Below are 19,589 nucleotides of genomic sequence, written 5' to 3'. Positions count from 1 at the left end.
GTCGGATTCGAAACAATCGAATGACGGTTGAAGTCACGCAGTCTAGTGGTGCGCATGCGTAATGACTCGGCGTCGCTTGAGTCCGCCTCGTGTAATGTTTGGGGCAAACCACTGTTCTCTCTCTTTCTCTCTTGCGCGCTACAGAAGCACAAACCTTCGCAAAAATCATTGAATGAGTGCTAAGTCTGCCAAGACTCCAAAAATCAGCCAGTTCTTCTCTCCTTCGAGCAAAAACGGTGAAATGGACGGTAAGTGTTGGAAAAGATTGAATTTAGTGAGATTTTTCGTTTGCGTCGCGCTCCCAGTGAAGGCCTGTATGGCCGAAAACGTTCTCTTACTGCTTTCTATATTCCTATGATCGCCTTACTAGGCCTTATAGAGGTCTATATGGGCTCATGTGGGGACCAACTACATACCGAGCTCTCGTCAAACCTTCTCAAATCGATAGATTTGCAAGAAATCTAATAGCAGCATTGTAAAAGAAGTCTACGAGATTGCATTTAGACGACTGCCTTGACATTCGCTTGATTTTCGAGAGCGTTTTCGAATTTCTTTCCTGAGCCATCTTTCGCTAAATTACAAAGAAAGTATGAACATATGGCCACAGCACATAGTCTTAAACAAAATCTCATCGGAATTTTGGCTCAGAATCGATGAAAATCACTCTAAAAGCTAGGATTTAGTCCCCTCAATGTGCTCTTTAGTCTGACTAAAGCTTGATAGCTGAAAAGACCTCGTTGTCCTTTCTTGTTCTCTACGCGAAGGTGTCAGCAAAAAGAAGCGCGTGGCAGAGCCTATAAAAAGTAGGTCGCCAGCAAAGAAGCAGAAGAAAGAAAAAGTTCCCCGAAAAAAGAAGGCAAAAGGAGATGGACCCGTCGTGAAGCGAGCCTCGTCCGCGTACATCCATTTTACGTCGGATTTTCGTGCGAAGCTGAAGGCGAAGAGCGCAAAGAGCGGTACTCCTCTTCCAAAGGCAAACGAAGTTGCGAAGCTCGCTGGTGAGGAGTGGAAGAAATTGAATGATGAGCAGAAAAAGCCTTACGTCGCCAAGGCTGAAGCAGACAAACAACGATACCTAAAAGAGGTGAGTGACGACAAAACACGGCTTTTTCGGCTAAAAAATACGTTCTTGTACGCCAAGGTTCAAAATGGCGGTCATAATTTTGTTGCGTTGGCCTAAAGATTTTTGCGCTCGAGTAGTTGAGTCGCACCATAGGGTCACGTGACTACCCACAAGCCCGCTAACACTTTTTTATTGGTGCCTCTTGAAATTTATACTGGAGATTTGAATTTTGAAGGTTTATTTAGCACTTTTTTTCTTTTGAATTTTATATATGGATTTTTTTTCTTTTTGCATTTTTTTAGTCCTATTACATGCATTTGTATTTGGATAGGCACATGAAAGAAAAATTCATTAGTTCTTTATAGCATTAAATGTGCTAAATATATAATGTTTTTGTATCGTTTCCCCCCACCCCAATAATTCGAGTCCTGCTACAGCTATGAACTGCATTGTAACTCCAATAAGTTTCTTCAATAACTGAAGGACAAACCACTAAGTGGATACCTCCATTCCATCTTTGCTAAAACCTAAGCTTATTTTACTCTTTTTAAATGAGGATTTTTTTTATAGGCTGGTAAGAACGACCCCAAGAAAGACCCTGACAAGCCCAAGCGCCCGCCTACAGCCTACTTCCTCTTCCTGGCCGCATTCCGTAAGGAAATGGCAGGCAAAGCTTTGGAAGATGGCAAGAAGATCCCATCCTTGGCTGGGGAAAGATGGCGAGAGATGAGTGATGAAGATAAGAAACCATACACAATTCAAGAGGCCGAAGAAAGAAACAAGTATGAGAAAGTGATGGAGGAGTGGAGGAAAAAGGTATTTTATATTTAGATAGTCACTATAAAAAGTGAATTTACTGCATATCCATAACCACAATATCTAAAAGGGGGGTCACCCCAACTTATACCAAAAAATAAATTTGTAGACTTAAGTTCCCTTTTATTAAAAAAAAAAAAATAGTCTAAAGGGAATGTTATCAAGGTTCAGCAAGTTTCCATATGCTCTGAGAGCCTGACACAATCAGCTTTATAGAGAAGTGGCAGTGTACAAGAGAGTCCTGTATGGCAAAAAGGTGTTTGCCAAAAGGGGGTGTTTATTGGTGGAGAGTTGGCTACAGTTTAGATTTAAACTGCTTCGACAATTTTACATATGGCTTCCAAATTTCCCACCGTCTTTGATTTGAAAAAGGAATTGTGACATGCATCTAATTCAGAAAACAATGCCATCTATGAAGCTGTAAGCAAGTGGAGAAGTTGTTGAAAAGCCTTGAATACAATATTCTACTACACAACTACTTTTTAACGATCTGATTGGCTTGGGCAAGGGAGTTGTGTAAGAGAAAGGCTGGGTGTTACAGGGGTGATTGAAGTGGATCACAAAAAAAAAATGAGTTTTCCTGCAAATGTGACATTGTGGTCATTTGCTCTGAGTCAGTTGAAATCCAAGAATTTAGGAAATATGTTTGTCATTGAACTGTGCATGAAAATAACCTCCCTGGAGGGAATATCTGCAATACAATTATTTTAATACAGTAAGTAAAGAACAACCCTAACTTTAGATGCATACATAATATACAAAATATTTGTTGTTAAGTAGGAACACTATCTGCCCAATATGCTTGACTTGTTTGGTCACAAAAAGTAAACATTCTTTAACAGATTTAACCCTTGAATTTAAAGCAAACATTAAACACTAGTTTATATTCTTTCAGGAAAAGGCTGCCCCCAAGCCTGAGAAGAAACCTGCCAAGAAACCGGCCAAACCAGTTTCTGAAGATGAGGAAGACGACGAGGAGGAGGAAGAGGAAGAAGAGGAGGATGGTAAGTAGTGAGCTGTCCTTGATAATACAGCAGAATCCTGATAACTCAAACTATAACCCTAACTTGCTCCAACTTATTTTCAGTCTTTTCTACTTGAACATCTCAAATAACTGGCCAACTTGAACTGTTTTCATTTACCTTGAGGGTTTGAGTTTACAGTTTCCACTGTAAATAAGAAAACAAAATCCTCTGGGGCCTTGGGCATTGCAACCAATCAGGCAAAGAAACATAAGTAGGCATAAGAAAGAAGTTGTCAGTGCAAAATGGTGAATGGCAAATGGCAGTTCTAGTTCCAGGAACCATAAGTACCATTCAGGCTTGGTACTGCCATTTACCATCCACCATTTCCTATGACAACATTTTTTAAAATACATGAACCTCTTATTGACCAAGTCAGTGGGATGTATTTTAACTGATTTAGACAGGAGTAAAACAATAAAAAAAACAAAGCTTAATGGGTTATTCATTATTCATGTTCGATCACAAAGTGTTGCCTTGTATTTAAACAGGCCATACTTGGATATTATGACCCAATCAATCAACCAGTGCATGTAGCATTGTAGCTGTATAATAAAACTGAGTAATTAAATTCTGCAATATAGGAACAACGTTTTGAATGAGCAAAAGGAAAGAATAATAATTAACTAAGGTTTTTTTTTACATGTGTAATAACTGTATTCATGCATGGCCATTTCATATCCCCTATCTGCTACATACCTAGGAATTCCTTGGGGGGGGGGGAGTGGTACGCAGTCATAGGTATAATGAAATGTAAACTTTGGGGTCCTTCAATAAAAGATGACTCACTTCTTGGCAACCAAGTTCTATGTTAGGCACCTCTTTATAACATCTGCTTATAAAAATCAGAATAGGAAATTTGTGAATATCAGTGAGCTTTAATTTCTATTTCTTGATATGGTGACAGAAGGAAGAAAATTATATCACTTTAATTTGATTATTGGAAAAATTATAACACTTAAATGATAAGACATCACCCACTAATACCACTTTGTTTATTTTTTATTTTTTTCAGATGAAGAAGATGATGATGACTATGATGATGATGATGATGAATAGAGACTGCACTCTGCATTCACCATGACCATCAAGCGAGTGTACATACGAACCAGACAATATGTCGCAAATATTAGCATTATTCTTGTATATTTGGAGCACTTTGTCATATGCTGTTTCCATTCAAGAAGAGTTTTGTTCAGTAGGAAGGTGCCTTTGCAGAGAGATAGAGTATGATGTGCTGTTTACATCTGAGCACCACAAAAGAGCCTTAGAGCTCTTCTACTAAGCAACCCTTATTTAGTTGTGTAAAAGATAAGTAAAGTACTTCTGGTAACCCCAGATAGTGATTGATAACAGTTTTTAAAACAAACCTCTTTGTGCTTACCTCTGCATTTATTCTCACACTTTTTTTTGCACAATTTTATTATTTTGAAAAAAAAAAAGGTTTTATTTTTGATAATCACTGTAACACTAAACAATTGAAACTCAAAGCTACAACCCTGTGCCCTTTATGATGAATAGCCTTTGCCTGGCTCCAACTTGATACAGTAGTTTGTCAGTTTGGATCCTTTTTGTTGTGTTACCTGGCAAGCAACTTCTTTTTACAGTTACAAAAATATTTCTAGCAATGATAATGCTTGATAGTGTTACTTTGCTGAGACATATTACTATAAAAGTGAAGTTTAAGACGCTTCCCAGTTTCTAACACTGTTTGTTATCTTAGGCCCCAGGTTGATGTTTTGCACCCATAGAAAGTTATTTCAACAGGAATTTGTTTTTGGGTGTGAACAGTGGAGTAAAATTCCACTAGGAATACCTTCCTGTGTCCATGTCTTGGGCATATCCTGTTTAGATTAGTTTCATCATAGTGTACAGTTTTCAGACGTCTGTATTATAGCGTTGTCATACATACCTTGAACTCTTGCTGTTTGCCATTAAATAATATTTGTTAAAATTGTGTTGTTACCTTAGCTACAATGCTCACATAAAATCAACTTATTATTTTAAAGTTTAAAAAATCTTTAAAACCACATCCGCTCCTAGGAGGGTGGACAAAGAAAGACAAAGCATAACACCTTAAATAGTTTACGATTTGTCTCAATACATCGAGTGTATCGAAATGTAACACTGCACACTGTAGTGATTTTTTAGAGCTCTTGATTGGGTTTTTTTTAGCACTCTACTGGTTTTCTTGGCGAGGGTGGCTATCTCATTTGGGCAGCTGCCAAAACAGACATTGCGACATGATCGAGGTTTTAGTATATAGAATGTGTGGGAGGGTTCGATGGCTCTAGCCATATCCTAGAGAACTATATGTATAAAATAGCAGGGTGGCTCTCATTTGATTCATTTGCGAGTTGTGTTGTTGATGAAAGCCAATTTGTGGTTTGCGCTGTCTGAAAACAATAGGGCCTTTAAAGTAAATTAGCCTCCAACACAAGATTCTGCTTCTTGTGAAAGCCTCATAGTCAAAATATTATCAAATTATGTCGCCCGAAAACTGTAGCAAAGCAAAAGAATTTTTTTTTTCTCTCTTTTGGAGAAACAGAGTCACGGGGTGAACACATGTCGAATCGGGTGATATGACCATATTTGCATCTAGCACTCTTGAATTATTCAAAAAACAGACTAGGCTGGAAAAAAATAACAACGCGAATCATTAAACTTCCCCATAGCTAAAACAAAAAGTCTGATTGTATAACTACAGGATACTCGGTTTGAAAGATCGACAAAGGAAAAGGAGCCACGAAGTGAGAGCGATAATGATTCCCAAGCAAAAACTTTAGCGTGTAAACAAAGCTGAAAATAGAACGCAAAGCACAGCATTTTTTCAATGCGATTTTACATTTTATTGCGCGAATGCTTTGAACTCTGTACAGATTCGTGTCTTATAAATTCTATACAGTTAAAAATACAGTTTTATCTTACAAAACTCTGTCAAAGAACCTTACACAGAGATCTTTTTTACAAACGGAAGATAAACTTGAACCCTAAATATTTCCAAATCTTATGAATCTGTACATAACATCTCAAGTCATACGGGGGATTCAACAAGATACTAGAATCATGTCTCTACTAGCATGTAGCATACTTTCCTTGCTTCGCTTTTCGGCCGCGCTTCGGATTTTCGATTTTGTATTCGCGGGTTCCTTTCGTGGCTTTAGGTCGTTCAAGACGTTCTCGTCGATGTCGCAAATAGAGCCGTTCTCGCCGATTCTAAAGCAGACTTCGTTCGGATCGACCCACAATGTAAGTTCCTCAGGGAAACTCTTTAATTGCTCGTATGAAAACCCAGCAGCTCTTGCGGCAGCGGCGACGATCGGGTCCATCGTATGGTTGATGCGAATACAGCGAAATCCACTACCTAACAAAGGGTTTTGTGGATGCCAGTGGTGACGATATCTTTCGCATAGAAGCTCTTCCATTTTCGTTGAGAAATCTTCAACTCTTCGGTCGTTTACTTTAGTACTTCTTCGTAGAATTGTCGCAAGGAACGAACACGCTGTTCTCACTTCTGTCTTCATCATGGACATAATAACGTTTTGCGTTATGTATTTCGTTTAGGCGGCACTTTCGGTTTAGCTTCGTCGTTTTCGAGCGCGTTTCGATATTGGCGTATGTCTGTCTAAAATTGTCCACCAGCTTAAATCACGCCTTGAGAAGTGTTTCTAGAGTCCAGTGCCAAACTAGATATAGCAGTTGAGTGAAGGGAGTAAGGGAGCTACGAAGTAGAAGGCTAAACTAAGAAACAAGCTCTTGATCACGTTCGATGTTTTCTGTGCGGAAATAAATAAACTTGCGTCTGGTAAAACCCCTCGCCCGACGTCACACGCGATGGCCAATCACAGGCAAGTTCTTTCTATTACCCTCCGGTTGCCTAGTAGAGAGGCTCATTTCATTTGTGAAAAGGCTTTGTTTTGGACTTCTAATTGTTCTGAAAGGACTGTACCATCTAAATATGATAAGCTTTCACATCGGGATGCCAAACAAGGTTATTCGAGTATACCAGTTTGAGAATTTATGACATTTTTCTTTTAGAAATGTGAATATTTGGCTAACAACGTATCTGAGTGTTTTCAACCTTTGTTAGCCAAGCGTGACACTTTTTGGCGTTGCTACGAGGGTCTATTGTTACTTGGGTTATATGATTGGGTAGATTAGATGACCTGTGAATCTTATGCATGCGACCGCTCAACTATCCAACAGGAATTTCCTTAGGGAGTTCTGAACGTCACTTCGATTATTATTCGTGCGCCCCATCGATAGCGGAATCGTGAGCGAACTACTTTAGATTTTTTTCTTTCTTGTGATTGCAATAAACTATGACCAGATTCATAGCGCGTGACATGAATTATTGATGTTTGTTATTCTATGCATGAACATTTTCGCGAAAAAAATCAAGGCAACCCTATTATAACTATAACCTTTTATCAGATAGCATATTTGTCGCAAGGAGAATTACAATTAAAAACATAACGAGACCAAAAAAGCTTGGTTTGATTAAAAGATGAACTTGATATGTTTTTATTTGCACTTAATTTTTCTAACCTAAGTTTGGCACGTACGCCCTCTATCTGCACGATATTGGCGAAATCCGCCGAGCACGCTCTTGGCTATCTTTCAGAGGGGCAAGCCTTTTCCCATTGAAGTGTTTCCTTGTCTTTTATCGACGTCTTCTCTTATTACTAGAGAATACTTCGCCAAGACTTTGGGTTGCACATTATCACAACAACAAAAAGATTGTAACTCCGGAAAAAGAGAAAGTTAAAACTAATGAGTGAATAATTAAATTTGGTCAAGGATGACACATTTAACATTTGACACAAATTCTTACATTTCCTACAGAAAGTGGACTTCAATGGTTTAGGTTGTTATTGTCTATTGTCGTTTTGTCGCCTTTGAACCCAACAGCTGATTCGCAGATATGCAGATTTTCCGGTGATAAAGGAGCAAACAAATGTCAACGAGGTTATTACTAGTACTTTGATCCTATTGGCCCGCTAATTGCCTTTTGTTTCCATACCTCCTTTTGCCTTTTATGATTTATCCGAGTATGAAAAGATCCTTTGTAGCCGGTAAGGCATTCTTTTGCCGTATGTCAGGTTATTAAGCCATTAGAAGGCAGTAAACGCAATACGGATTTTAAATTTAGGCCTCTCTCATTCACAACTTAATCATCCCGTAAAACGTTGAACTCGTCAATTTTGGGTGAAGTTGGTTTCTTGTCGTAACTCAGCAATATTTTTATTTCGGCGAGTTGTTATCAAATCTCGATTGATGCTTCACCTTCAGGAGGAAATAAAGAACAGTTCTTTGTCTTCGGTATGCCAGAAGACCTGTGAAAGAACATGCTATTTTGATTTCTGGGGGGAGGGGGTATTGCGCCCAAAGCTTACCGTTTCACAGATGAATACAAGGCCTAACGGCCTGCCTAAATATTTACTACGCTATGCAAGGACAAAGAGCGATAAAACAACCCCCATTATCCAATTAGCTATCCACAAAACCACTAAACGTCGCTACCCAAAAGAGTGAGTTAAACGCCTCTTTGGATGAACGTTTTAGTACGATTCTTGTTGATCCTGTACACTTTGATTGATAACGCGCTTTTTTTCTTTTTCAATTGAAATGACAATACACTTGGGATTTTTTGTTGTCCCTCTTTTATGCCTTCTTCTAATTTACAGAATGTTATAAGCGGTGATTTCGGTCTCCGCCAAGTATTATTATATTTGCATTTAGGGGTGTAAGTTTCACATTAAATTTCGTTTAGCCATTTTTGATGGCAAAGTAAGAATCTAGTTACTTCAGTTCCAGATTTCGAGATCTTAATGGCAGTTGAGCACGACTTCTACCACTTATCCAGACCAAAATGAAATAGACTTTTGAAATAGACTTTTGAACTATTATCAATTATCAAGAGACAATGGTCTCTTGCAATTATATATTGAAAGTATCTGGATAAATAGGCAAAAAACCCCAAATAGTCGTGTTCGTGAACGAGAAGAATGAATACAATACACCAAAAACTGGCAAAGTCGAATTCCAGTTTTTGGTGTATTGAAAGTATCTGGTATATGCATTGCTTACAGTGCTATAGATTCTATTGAATTTACTTGCTTCTAATAAGTTTATTTATTTCTTTGCTGGTGAGTTATTATGTTGCGAAGTTATAGACTGGGCGAGAGAGGGACTGGGGCGATTTACGCTGGATTATCGACCAGGCCTCGACTAGGTATCGACCTAATAAAGTCAGCAAAAATGAAAGAAAATGGCTACCAATAATGTATAAAAGTATAGGAGTGTTTTGGGCACTAAATTAATATGGAGTTCCCTCATCTTGGGAAGCAGTGCGCTTTGACAACCTGTAAACAGTTAGGTAAGAGCAAAGTTGGTGTTTTGAGGTATGAAGATGAATAAAAACTATGTTTATATATCTTTACGTATGATTAGGAAAAGTGCATTTTCACTTTAATTGTTGTTCAATTGTTGTTAATCACTATTCTGATAATAAATTTTGATCTCTATGGGATTCTTTATATATATTTTTATCTCTTGTCATACAGATTTTTTGCCATTCAAATGTGACGCTTGTAGCAGAATATTTTGGTAAGCTTGAGTTGAAAATGTCCTCGTTTTATATAAGATTAATCTTCCATTCAATTAACCGGGTCTCCACCCAATCCAACCTTTTTTCCATAGTAAGGATCATTACACATATAGAGAACACAATTGTGAAAATGCCTTTAAAAAGGTAAGAGGATTACTATGCCTTTTCACTCTCTTCTCACCTCTTTTTTTCCTTCACCCTCCCCCCCCCCCCCCCCCCATTTGCACCTTGAGATGGTCCAAAATTAGCAGCTAAAAGAATATTATTCAATTGCAAGCTAGGGGCCAACAAACATCTACGACTATGTGTCCCTTGATTACAGACAAATGGTTATTATTAAACTAGTGGATATATCTAGCTACAGAAACATTAGTAAAAGGTGTACTTTGAGCCCTGTCGTTTACCTTTTTTTCTCACAGGACAATCAAGTACCTGTATGTCCCCTATGCAACAAGCCAGTGCCTGTACCCCGTGGACAGCAACCAGATATCAAAGTATGGTAGAGATAGGAAGAAACTCTTTGTTCTTCAGAAAAAGAGAAGCGCATAATAGAAGGGGCCAGCCATTTAAACCGCATTGTAACCAGTTTACTTCTGGAGGGCTGACAGAAACCTCACATGACAAGAGACAAAACAATCTCTTATAATCCACAACATTTAACTGGCCATCCGCTCTAAAGTATTCAGTCACACTCTCAGTAAATCTTCCAATAGACACACTGCTTTTACATTTTAAAAATATTTTCATGTTTTTTCGTTAAAGATAATTGGAGATTGTTACATAATCGACCGGAAGTTGACAGGTGACAATATCAGGAACCAACCTCTTTTCAGCAGTTATTGCAAGTCCTATAGTCTCTGCTGGAATATTGTTTTTGACTACCTCTAAAGTGGCCAGCCTCCATCGAGTGCCACTTGTCTAAAGCCTAAATCAACAGAAATTACAGTTGATGAGGGTTGACTCTCATTCACTTTGAACATGTTTATATGAAACAAGAATTGATTAGTGAGAAACAAGAATTGATTGTCGCCATTTGATCATGGGAATGAGAGTATTTCGGTTGCAGTTTTCAATGTGATTACAGGTTCTGTTACGAGTCCTGATGTGAAATAATTGACTGTGCTGGCTTGTGGATAAAATGTCCACTCTTATCAACTCTCAAAGACCATTTGATCCCAACCCTGTGATAGCTAGAAAGAGTTTACCTCTCATCGAATCTCATTCATTCATGACATTCATTTGCTTCTAATTTATTTGTCTGTTTAAAGGTTGGAGAACACATTGACAATGACTGCCAGTCAGACCCTGCCATACAGAAACGAAAGGTACTAATTATGAAATTTGGCTCCATTGTTTAAAAAATAGAATGCAGTTCTTAAACTGTTTTATTCTGTCACTTGTTTAATTGCAGGCATACACCAACAAGTGTTCAGTTAAGGGATGCAAGCAAAAAGAAGTAAGTATTGCATAATAATTAAAACAACGGAAAGCTCTTGATGAATATTTCGATCTGTGAATAAGTTAGTCAGATTATATAAACTCTGCGAGGCATCATTTTTTCATAACAAATCTAATTTAACAAAAAAAGTCTGGAGAGCCCACCGTGAAGGACTTGGGTGAGAAAGTAGTCTATTGTTTTCAATGTCTTCAAGACAAACAAAACAATTATTTTTCAACACACTTCTTTTTTTTTATTGACCTCAAACTGCATATTATACATGAATGAATACAGTAAATGCCCAACCTAGGCTCCCTAAAGTTTTGCGGTAGTTGTGATAGGTGGCTGAGGAAATCTGTCTGCTCTTTTGTAGTTAATCAAAGTGCGTTGTGAATCTTGTCGTCAAAACTATTGCCTAAAGCATCGGCACGAGCAGGATCATAAGTGCACAGCATCAGCAGGCGCCGGTGGAGTGGTAGGCAGGTTTGTAAATCCCTACAAAAGCCAAAAGAAATTGATAGAGATGCAGGATTTAAAAATTTGAGCCAGCAGTGATATTTTAAAAGCTGGCAGCAAAATATGATTGTGCAAGTCATATCATTTTTTTTATTTTCATTCAACTCGTTTAATCCCTGCTTCTGCCTTTTAATCCCTTAAGTCCCTCCTTAATTATTACAAAAAATCAGCTCTCGGGTATGGGTGTAAGGCAATATAACTTTATTTATACCACACACAGAAATTACAGTAAGAAAATAAATAATAATTACAGATTTTGGGTATTGGCTGCCTAGAAGTAACTAAAAAGCTAATCTGGCTAGGCAGCACAAAATAGTTCAATTAAATGGAGCGTATAGCAAGGACGTACAAGGCACGAATACAAAATACATGAAAGCAGCAGCAAAATAAAATGCAATAAAACAAAAAAACTAGATAGAAGCTAATAATTTTCAAGGATTGAGGTCTTTATTGCAGCCTTGAAGCTAGGCAAACGCATGGTTTTGGTAGGTTCTTTGATGTTATTCCAAATTGAGGCACCTTTAAAACGAATATTAAACTTTCCATAATTAGTTCGAGGTAAAGGGAGGCAGTACGATGATTTAGAAGCCAGTCTTGTATTATATTTGTGCCTTGAAGCAACCGTAGTAAAAAAAGAATCAAAAGGAGTTGGAAGTAGATTCAAATTAAATTTGTACATAAATATTGTGTTTAAGTAATAGATTAGATCAGGAGATTTCAAGATATTTAGTTTTCTAAAGATAGGAGAAGTATGTTCAATGTAAGATGAGAAAGTTATGATTCTAACAGCTTTCTTCTGTAAAATAAAAAGAGGCTTGATTGTTGATTCATATGTGTTGCCCCAAATAATAGCACCATAAGTAAGAAATGGATAAATTAGAGAATAATATAGCTGAGTGAGAATTGTTGGTGATACATAGTAACGCAGCTTTGCTATTATTCCGACCCCTCTGGAGATTTTCTTACTTAACTGGTTAATGTGCTCCTTCCAGTTAAGAAAGGAGTCAATAACTACACCAAGATATTTGATATTATTTTTTTGTTTAATGGTATTATTATTGATTGATAAAGAAATAGAACTAGCCAGCCTCTTTTGTGCTGGTCGAAAAATGACAAAATTAGTTTTACTGATGTTCAAAGCCAATTTATTTGCACAAAGCCAACGATTTATATTATACAGATCTGTGTTTACTTTGGTCTCTAAGGATGTCAATGAAGAATCGGCACAAAATAAATTGGCATCATCAGCAAATAAATGAAAGTCAAATAAGTTGGAGCAGTTATTAAAATCATTAATGTACAGAAGAAAGAGAAGGGGACCAAGTACTGAACCTTGAGGCACTCCACATGTTATTGGTAGTGGTGCAGATGACACATTACCAATAGAAACAAACTGTTGCCTGTTTGATAAGTAGGAAACAAACCATTCATAAGCTATGCCACGGATGCCGTATGAATAAAGTTTTGCTAATAATATTTTATGATCAACAGTATCAAAAGCTTTGCTAAAATCAAGAAATATGCCACAAGAGTATTGACCACCCTCAATTGATCTTTGGATTTTATCGGTAATAAGCAGAAGAGCATGTTCTGTAGAATGATTGGCTCGAAAGCCAAATTGATTTTTGTACAAAATATCGTATTTGTCTAGAAATTTTATGACTCTGTTATACATTAACCTTTCAAGTAACTGATTAAAAATAGATAATAATGATATTGGTCTAAAATTAGAAGTGTCAAAATGAGAGCCTGATTTGTAAATAGGTATGACACGTGCAATTTTGAAGGCATCAGGTACAATGCCAGAAGAAAAGGACAGATTGTATAATATCTCCAGAGGCCTTGAAATAATAGAGCTTAGTATTTTAAGAACTGTAATTGGAAGGCTAGAAGAACCACAAGCTTTACCTGATTTAATTCCTAAGATTATACTTCTAATTTCCTCTGTAGATGTGGGAGCTAGAAGAAAGCTGTTAGAATTAGCTGTTGGAAGAAATTCTGAAAATAAAGTGTTTACTTTTGGAATATTGTTGCTGATATTTCTGCCAACATTAGCAAAGAAGTAATTGAACTCATTTGCTATCTCATTTACATTGGTAAAAACCTTATTAGAAGATACAATTTTTGAAGGTGTGAAATGAGCCTTAGGCTTTAGCACGACAATTTCTTTTATCCCTTTCCAGATATTTTTTATGTTAGATTTGTTAAAATTAAAGTACTTTTCATAGTATTTTCTCTTACTTATTGCAATTAAATGGTTCAATTTATTTCTATAGATTTTGTATTTTTCAAAATGATATTGATTTCTAGATTTAATAAACTTCCTATAGAGCCTGTTCTTATAATTAATCGAAGTTCTGATGCCCTTGGATATCCAAGGTTTTGCTTTGAATTTAATTTCTTTTCTAGAAAGTTTTTTCATTGGAGCATGGGAATTAATTATTTCATTAGACTTAGCAAGAAAACAGGAAAAAATATCGTTAACATTATCCATACCATAAAACTGTAAAGACCAATCAATTTGGCTAAAATCATTAATTAAAGCTTCCTGATCCAACCTAGAATAGTCCCTTTGGTAGAAGTCATTTTTTGAGACATTGATATTAATTGAATCTATTGTCAGAAAATTGGGAAGATGATCTGTTAAGGGATAAACAATATTGCCACTACAAGTTTTATGTTCGAGCGAGTTAAAAAATATATTGTCTATGAGCGTGGCCGAATGATCAGTTATTCTAGTAGGTTGCAAGATCTGTGGCTGAAAAGAATATGAAAATAAAGTATTAAGAAATTCCCCTGTTAGTTGGTGGGAGTCTGAATTTAATAAATTCAAATTTATGTCACCTGAAAAAAGGCAGAGCTTTCCCTCCTTACTGATTTTGTCCATGGTTTTATAGAAATGTTCTAAAAAGGGGTCAAGAGAACTATTTGGATGGCGGTAAATAACTCCACATAATATGTTTTTGCTACCCTTATTATTTTGTATTTCAACCCATAAAGATTCTTGTTGATCATTTGAAATGGATAAGTCCTCCCTCAAAATGAAATTAAAAGAAACAGCTATAAATAAACCTACTCCCCCAACTGAAAATTTAGTCGGTTTCGATATATAAGTAAAACCTGGGAGAGAACAATTAGCAATATGCTCTCTACAGTCAGAATGCCAGGTTTCAGATAGAGCAATTAACTTAAAAGGATGATTTAAAGTAGAAAGCATATCTTGTAATTTATCAAAGTTTTTTGAAATACTTCTTATATTACAATGAAGAAGTGAGAGCGATTTGTCTGATAAATTTGAAAGCTCATAAGACGAGTGAAATTCATGGGGGGAGTAGTATTTTGAATTAATCTGACTAGGAATATTAATGTCTAAATCAAAGTCACTTAAATTCGGAAAATTCAAACTAGAAACTATGTCTAGATGAGGAAGATTTTCAAGGCGAACGCGATCAATGAATGGGGAGCAGTGGCACAATGTATTGGAATTAAAGACTAGATCCAATAGATCATTGTTGTTTAATCTGTGAAAGGGAAAGACTTCAGAATAGCAGGGATGACAGAGCCATAAATCGTTGGTGAGCGATAAATGATTAAACTGTTTAAGCAACAATTTTGAGCATTTAAAGTGACACCACTGTAAACATGAATCGCATTCGACAGCACGACAGTTCTTTCTTATAATTTTAGAACAAATGTGACAGATAACTCTAGTCATTGTAAGTCAACATAAGAACTTATATGTGATCTAGTTAATTGTAAACTTCGATGGAAAGAATACATGTTAGCTATGTGACTTATTCTTAACTTGCTGTATTTGTACTTGCCGCACTGTCGCTCTTGGAGGAGATGTTGGTATCTGTCATCGCCGTCGCCCCTTCGACTTCGTGAACAAAGCTGGAGCTTCTTAGATTTATTAATACCGATTCATCGGTAACATGAATCGATGGACTGCGTTCATTCTTGCGCAAATAGATGTTTCCATTTGCAGTCCAAATGAAGTCATACTTCATTTGTTTTCTATCCTCCAACGCACTTTTGAATAATGCCTTGTTTCTTTGAGTGAGAGACTCACTGAGATAGATCGAGTTACTTTTAAATCTATCCAGGCCAGGCACGTTGTGTGTGGAGAGGGTGTATAGCTGTGCTCCAAAACACTAGATGTATTTGGCCTTCCCCTTTGAATATGAATTGGTCTGAGCAAATTAAATAGAAGAGTAAAACAGAAAGGAGGATGAGAAGTTTTGCCATTTTACTCATTTACCATTTTTTTTTTTTTTTTTTTTAGCAAGAAATCTGCAGCAGCAACTAAAGCAGGGTAAGCTATGTCTAACAATGCTAGTATAATGCACATACTGATGGTTTGGCAGATTATTCAGGGCCTCTAGTGGGGGCTGGAATATGGGCCATATAGTAAATAATATTCTTCAGTCAAGCAGCGGCTGCAAGATTCCAATTCAAACCCAAAGGATCCAAACCTCAGCAAACATCTTTATCGTCGTTTGGCAGTGAATTGGATAGGTGAGTGGAACACAATTATTATTATTCTCCATTGTGTTTGTTTTATTAATACGGTAACAATACTCTTTTATGTGATGAATGTAAATTTGTAAACTCAGTTATATGAAATGAGTAAATTCACAGATAATTCACATCTTGGATTTCTTCACTGAAATTGATTTTTGTGGTCGCTTATTTTCTTTTACATCACTTTTCAAGATTAATTCATTGTTATTAACTATGAATTAGCCTCAAAATCTCTTTGTTTAAAATAGCTTTGCTCGACATTTACAGGGAAAGAAGAGAAAGACAGTTGAGTCAACAAAGAAATGCCACACCCATTCAACAGCCTGCTCTGGTAAGATCCACCTTGGTTTTAAATTCATAATCTTTGACATGATGGTGATCCATGAACAGTGTTCTGTTCCTTAAGGTGTGGATCTAGTTTTTTGCTTTGAGGGGTTTGACCCCATGGCAATGGGGGGGGGGGGGGGGGAGTAAATTTATATACAATAGCACTTATACAGTTTCACAGCTTAAAGTTTTTTTAACCATTTTCTAAGCGCTTTACATTAAAATCCTATCTTGGAACTGAGGAACACACGGTTCTATTAAGTTCACATATGTTCAACAAGTCAAATTCAGGGCTGAGAAACAGAAAGATACTATCCATGTTTCGTCCCGGGATCAAACACATTTCAGCAAAGGTGGTAGGCCCCATATGCTGATACGTTAACACACTGGGCCACACGTTTTATTTCGAGTTATTTTGACTCTCTCTGGTTACCAGTGTTTTGGAGGCATGCATCGCCAAGTACTATATTGGTAATTATCCTATGGCCTTGGATGTATGCCCTCTGGGTGAGGGCATACATCCAAGTGGAATATTTTTATTCACATAACACCTCCCTGGGCAGCCCAAGGAAGCGGATTACTAACCCCCCTAAACCCTGCTTCCAATATCCTCTACTTTCCTTTGTGCTTTGGTTTAACAGAGTGAAGATGAGGCCTTAGCCCTGGCGATACAGGCATCGCTGAGTAGTGAGCCTACTCAACAGCCATCAAAACCACTGACAGTACAAGAGCAAGATGACTTGGCACTTGCACAGGCCCTAGCACAATCAGAAAAAGATGAAGCTGAGAGAAAGAGAAGAGTAAGTTCAAATGATAACCTCAGGGGACAAAGTTTAATAGATTCATTTAATCTTGCGATAAAATTGGTGAAAGTGTTTCTATGACGTCCTTAAAAGAAATAGTCCAGTTTTGAATTCCAATTATCAATTGGATAGGTGGCCTTATGATGTAAGTTAAGTGCAAGCCTTGATTTAGATTAATTCCAAGCACATACAACATGTAAATGAATTCTCCATGATCTTGCTGGTATTTGCAAATAGTTGCAAATTGTATTAATGCATTCTCAATGTCTCTGGTGTGAGTATAGATTTTTTTTTTCTCAAAACATGATGCATGCATATATATCGTATTTTGAGATCCAAAATTTCTCTTTTCAACTTTGCAGGCCCAGCAGGCGCAAAATGAGAAGAAGTCTGACTGTCTGTTATCTTAATCACATCTTTAAATATCTCAACTAGCAGCATTGCATGATAAAGCCTATATCAATTTTTTTTGGTGTACTCTACTCAAATGTCAAGGTTCCGAAAGTTCCAGATTATTGTTACAACTATTGTTGTATTTATTATGAGCTATATTTTATTAGCAAACCATTGCCATGTTGATCATGACATTTAATACATATAAAATAATAGCAAGATTCTCTCATTGACACAATGATATTATCTACACTAATACATAGCTAAAAAACCTTTTGCTTATCTGCTGTTAAGGCACTTTATGTTATAATGTATTGTCTTATTATTTATTGTTCAATAAATCCTGGGTTGAAAATACATGTTCTGTCTTGCTTGGAGAATATTACTTGCTAGTCCCTCTTAAATGGATCTGACCATACTTTCATGTCTGAAATATCAAGAAGATTAATTTTAGGGTGGTTTCAATGCAGATTTAAATAACTGGTATTGGACTATAGTTTTTCGAGATGTGAAGAACATGCTACACATAGCAAGTGAATAACATAATCAGATATTGAATTCTGTAAATAGTTGTTTCAGTTCCCTGGGTGTTTTGGGGTCCTAAATAATCTCTATGTGGTTGTTCTGATATCTGTCTTGCAATGTGTGACAGAGGTCTAAACAACTGCATAGGATACTTTAGAATTTTTTTTTTTTTCAAATATTTCGAATCCTATTTATATGCACAACTTAAAGCCATACCCACAACACCAAGGTCATGTTGAGCTTATTTCAGTCTCTTACTTGCAGCTAATAAAAAGGTAAGAAGTCCAACCCCCCTTTTTTATTTGCTTGAAAATTCTGATTCCTAACACAACCACAGGGTGCCCAAGCTCATAGTTGTTCACTTGTTAAGTGATCAAAAAGCCAACGAGGAAATAACCCCTAACAGCTAGGTGAGCCTATCTATTAAATAGATGAAATAGATGAAATACAGTGTTTATATGGCTTTGTTATAGGGTTTCCGCTAAACTCGCAAAATTGCTTGAGATCTCGTTTAGAGGGAGATCCTTTCGACCAACTTCAAGGCTTCCAAATCACAAAACAATATACTATTATTTACCACTATTTTCAAGAACTCTGTGATGATTCTCACGCAATTTCGCAAGTTTATCGGAAACCCTCTAATGAAGCCATATAAACACTGTATTTCATCTCCTACAAATACAGTAAAAATTTACTTATAATGAACTTGGGCTGCCTGTGTCAATTTCTATTATAAATTTTCTAATATCCAAAAAAACACCGGCTGTGAGCGTGGGCTTTCTGGGACGTCACCACGATGTGTTCAACCTGCAAACTTTAGAAATCAGGGTTGATAAGCTAAACCCTCCTCTCCCGAAAAATGCATTAATTGAAGTTTAATATTTAGATGGGTTTATGCAGATGACATGAGAGCATAAATAAGAATACGATAAAAAATGATCTTACTTCCAGGCTGAATTTCCTCTTGTTTTATTCCCTTTCTCCTATCTCTTTGTATATCCTCTGAAAAAAAAGAAAGGCAATTCGCTACGATAAAATTAAAGGATGCTTTGAGCATAGCTAGTTGTTGCTTATAAGTGCACGTTTTGGCACTTGAATTTGCAGTGTCATAGTTGTGTTGTGTAACAGTCGGTATTTTTTCGTTGTGTTCCCAACTCACGGTAGACTTCGGGAAACAGCTTTGGGTAGATGGCGATTGGAAACATCATAGCCACCGTTAGCGCCACAAAACCCCCGATAACAATACCAGATCTCACTTGACTGGACATTCTTCATACAATGTTTTTAACGTTTTTACATTCGCCCACCATTTTCTGAACCAGCGATCCTGGTCATCGGTAATCAAAACTTTGCGCATGCCTGCAATTTTCTTGGACAATGTTTTTATCCACAAGGGGAGGGGTAAGCAGATATAACAGCAACAGCAAACTTTGAACAACTAATATATACTGGTTGGTAAAATTTAAATACAACTTTTGAAATGTCATTCATAAAAGTCACGGCTCCATTGACTCTAGTAGTGTAACTCTTCTCTAGAATAAACGGGGATATT

The 19,589-nt window shown here is 36.8% G+C and overlaps 2 protein-coding genes and 2 long non-coding RNA genes across 5 annotated transcripts; 2 read left to right on the top strand and 2 right to left on the bottom strand.

Annotated features, from left to right (window-relative positions):
• Positions 1–63: 63 nt before the first annotated feature.
• On the top strand, positions 64–4,855 carry LOC5513528 (high mobility group protein B1). The gene is made up of 5 exons (XM_001633762.3): positions 64–248; positions 765–1,084; positions 1,634–1,879; positions 2,775–2,883; positions 3,917–4,855. The coding sequence occupies exons 1-5, from the start codon at positions 173–175 to the stop codon at positions 3,958–3,960; spliced, it is 795 nt and encodes a 264-aa protein (XP_001633812.2). The 5' UTR covers positions 64–172; the 3' UTR covers positions 3,961–4,855.
• Positions 4,856–8,292: 3,437 nt separating this feature from the next.
• LOC5513527 (AN1-type zinc finger protein 2A) lies at positions 8,293–17,869 on the top strand. 2 transcript variants are annotated; one of them, XM_048733480.1, is made up of 12 exons: positions 8,293–9,280; positions 9,468–9,510; positions 9,604–9,655; positions 9,931–10,005; positions 10,780–10,836; positions 10,923–10,967; positions 11,323–11,432; positions 15,751–15,780; positions 15,894–15,983; positions 16,257–16,320; positions 16,958–17,134; positions 17,172–17,498. In XM_048733480.1, the coding sequence occupies exons 1-12, from the start codon at positions 9,226–9,228 to the stop codon at positions 17,175–17,177; spliced, it is 804 nt and encodes a 267-aa protein (XP_048589437.1). In that variant the 5' UTR covers positions 8,293–9,225; the 3' UTR covers positions 17,178–17,498. The 2 variants fall into 2 exon arrangements, with proteins under 2 accessions (XP_048589437.1, XP_001633811.3); XM_001633761.3 differs by having other exon boundaries at positions 8,300–9,280; positions 16,958–17,116; positions 17,482–17,869.
• Positions 11,180–15,956, bottom strand: LOC116618888. The gene is made up of 2 exons (XR_004296398.2): positions 15,819–15,956; positions 11,180–11,444 (listed from the first exon to the last, which is right to left on the bottom strand). It is a non-coding gene; the product is annotated as an uncharacterized LOC116618888 (long non-coding RNA).
• On the bottom strand, positions 17,676–19,393 carry LOC116618887. The gene is made up of 3 exons (XR_004296397.2): positions 19,197–19,393; positions 18,983–19,039; positions 17,676–17,939 (listed from the first exon to the last, which is right to left on the bottom strand). It is a non-coding gene; the product is annotated as an uncharacterized LOC116618887 (long non-coding RNA).
• Between the last annotated feature and the right edge of the window lie 196 nt (positions 19,394–19,589).

This window comes from Nematostella vectensis, chromosome 10, assembly GCF_932526225.1.
Source record: "Nematostella vectensis chromosome 10, jaNemVect1.1, whole genome shotgun sequence".
Classification (NCBI taxonomy): Eukaryota; Metazoa; Cnidaria; class Anthozoa; order Actiniaria; family Edwardsiidae; genus Nematostella; species Nematostella vectensis.
Note: the sequence above shows the minus strand (reverse complement) of the source record. Positions and strands in the feature narration are given on the sequence as shown.

Bases quoted from the DNA above. Each gene is read 5' to 3' on its own strand.
- LOC5513528 (XM_001633762.3), top strand. From the start codon at position 173: ATGAGTGCTAAGTCTGCCAAGACTCCAAAAATCAGCCAGTTCTTCTCT. The intron at 1,880-2,774 runs GTATTTTATATT...ATATTCTTTCAG, and splicing joins TGGAGGAGTGGAGGAAAAAG to GAAAAGGCTGCCCCCAAGCC. The intron at 2,884-3,916 runs GTAAGTAGTGAG...TATTTTTTTCAG, and splicing joins AGAGGAAGAAGAGGAGGATG to ATGAAGAAGATGATGATGAC.
- LOC5513527 (XM_001633761.3), top strand. From the start codon at position 9,226: ATGGAGTTCCCTCATCTTGGGAAGCAGTGCGCTTTGACAACCTGTAAA. The intron at 9,511-9,603 runs GTAAGCTTGAGT...TTTTTTCCATAG, and splicing joins GCTTGTAGCAGAATATTTTG to TAAGGATCATTACACATATA. The intron at 9,656-9,930 runs GTAAGAGGATTA...TTTTTCTCACAG, and splicing joins GTGAAAATGCCTTTAAAAAG to GACAATCAAGTACCTGTATG.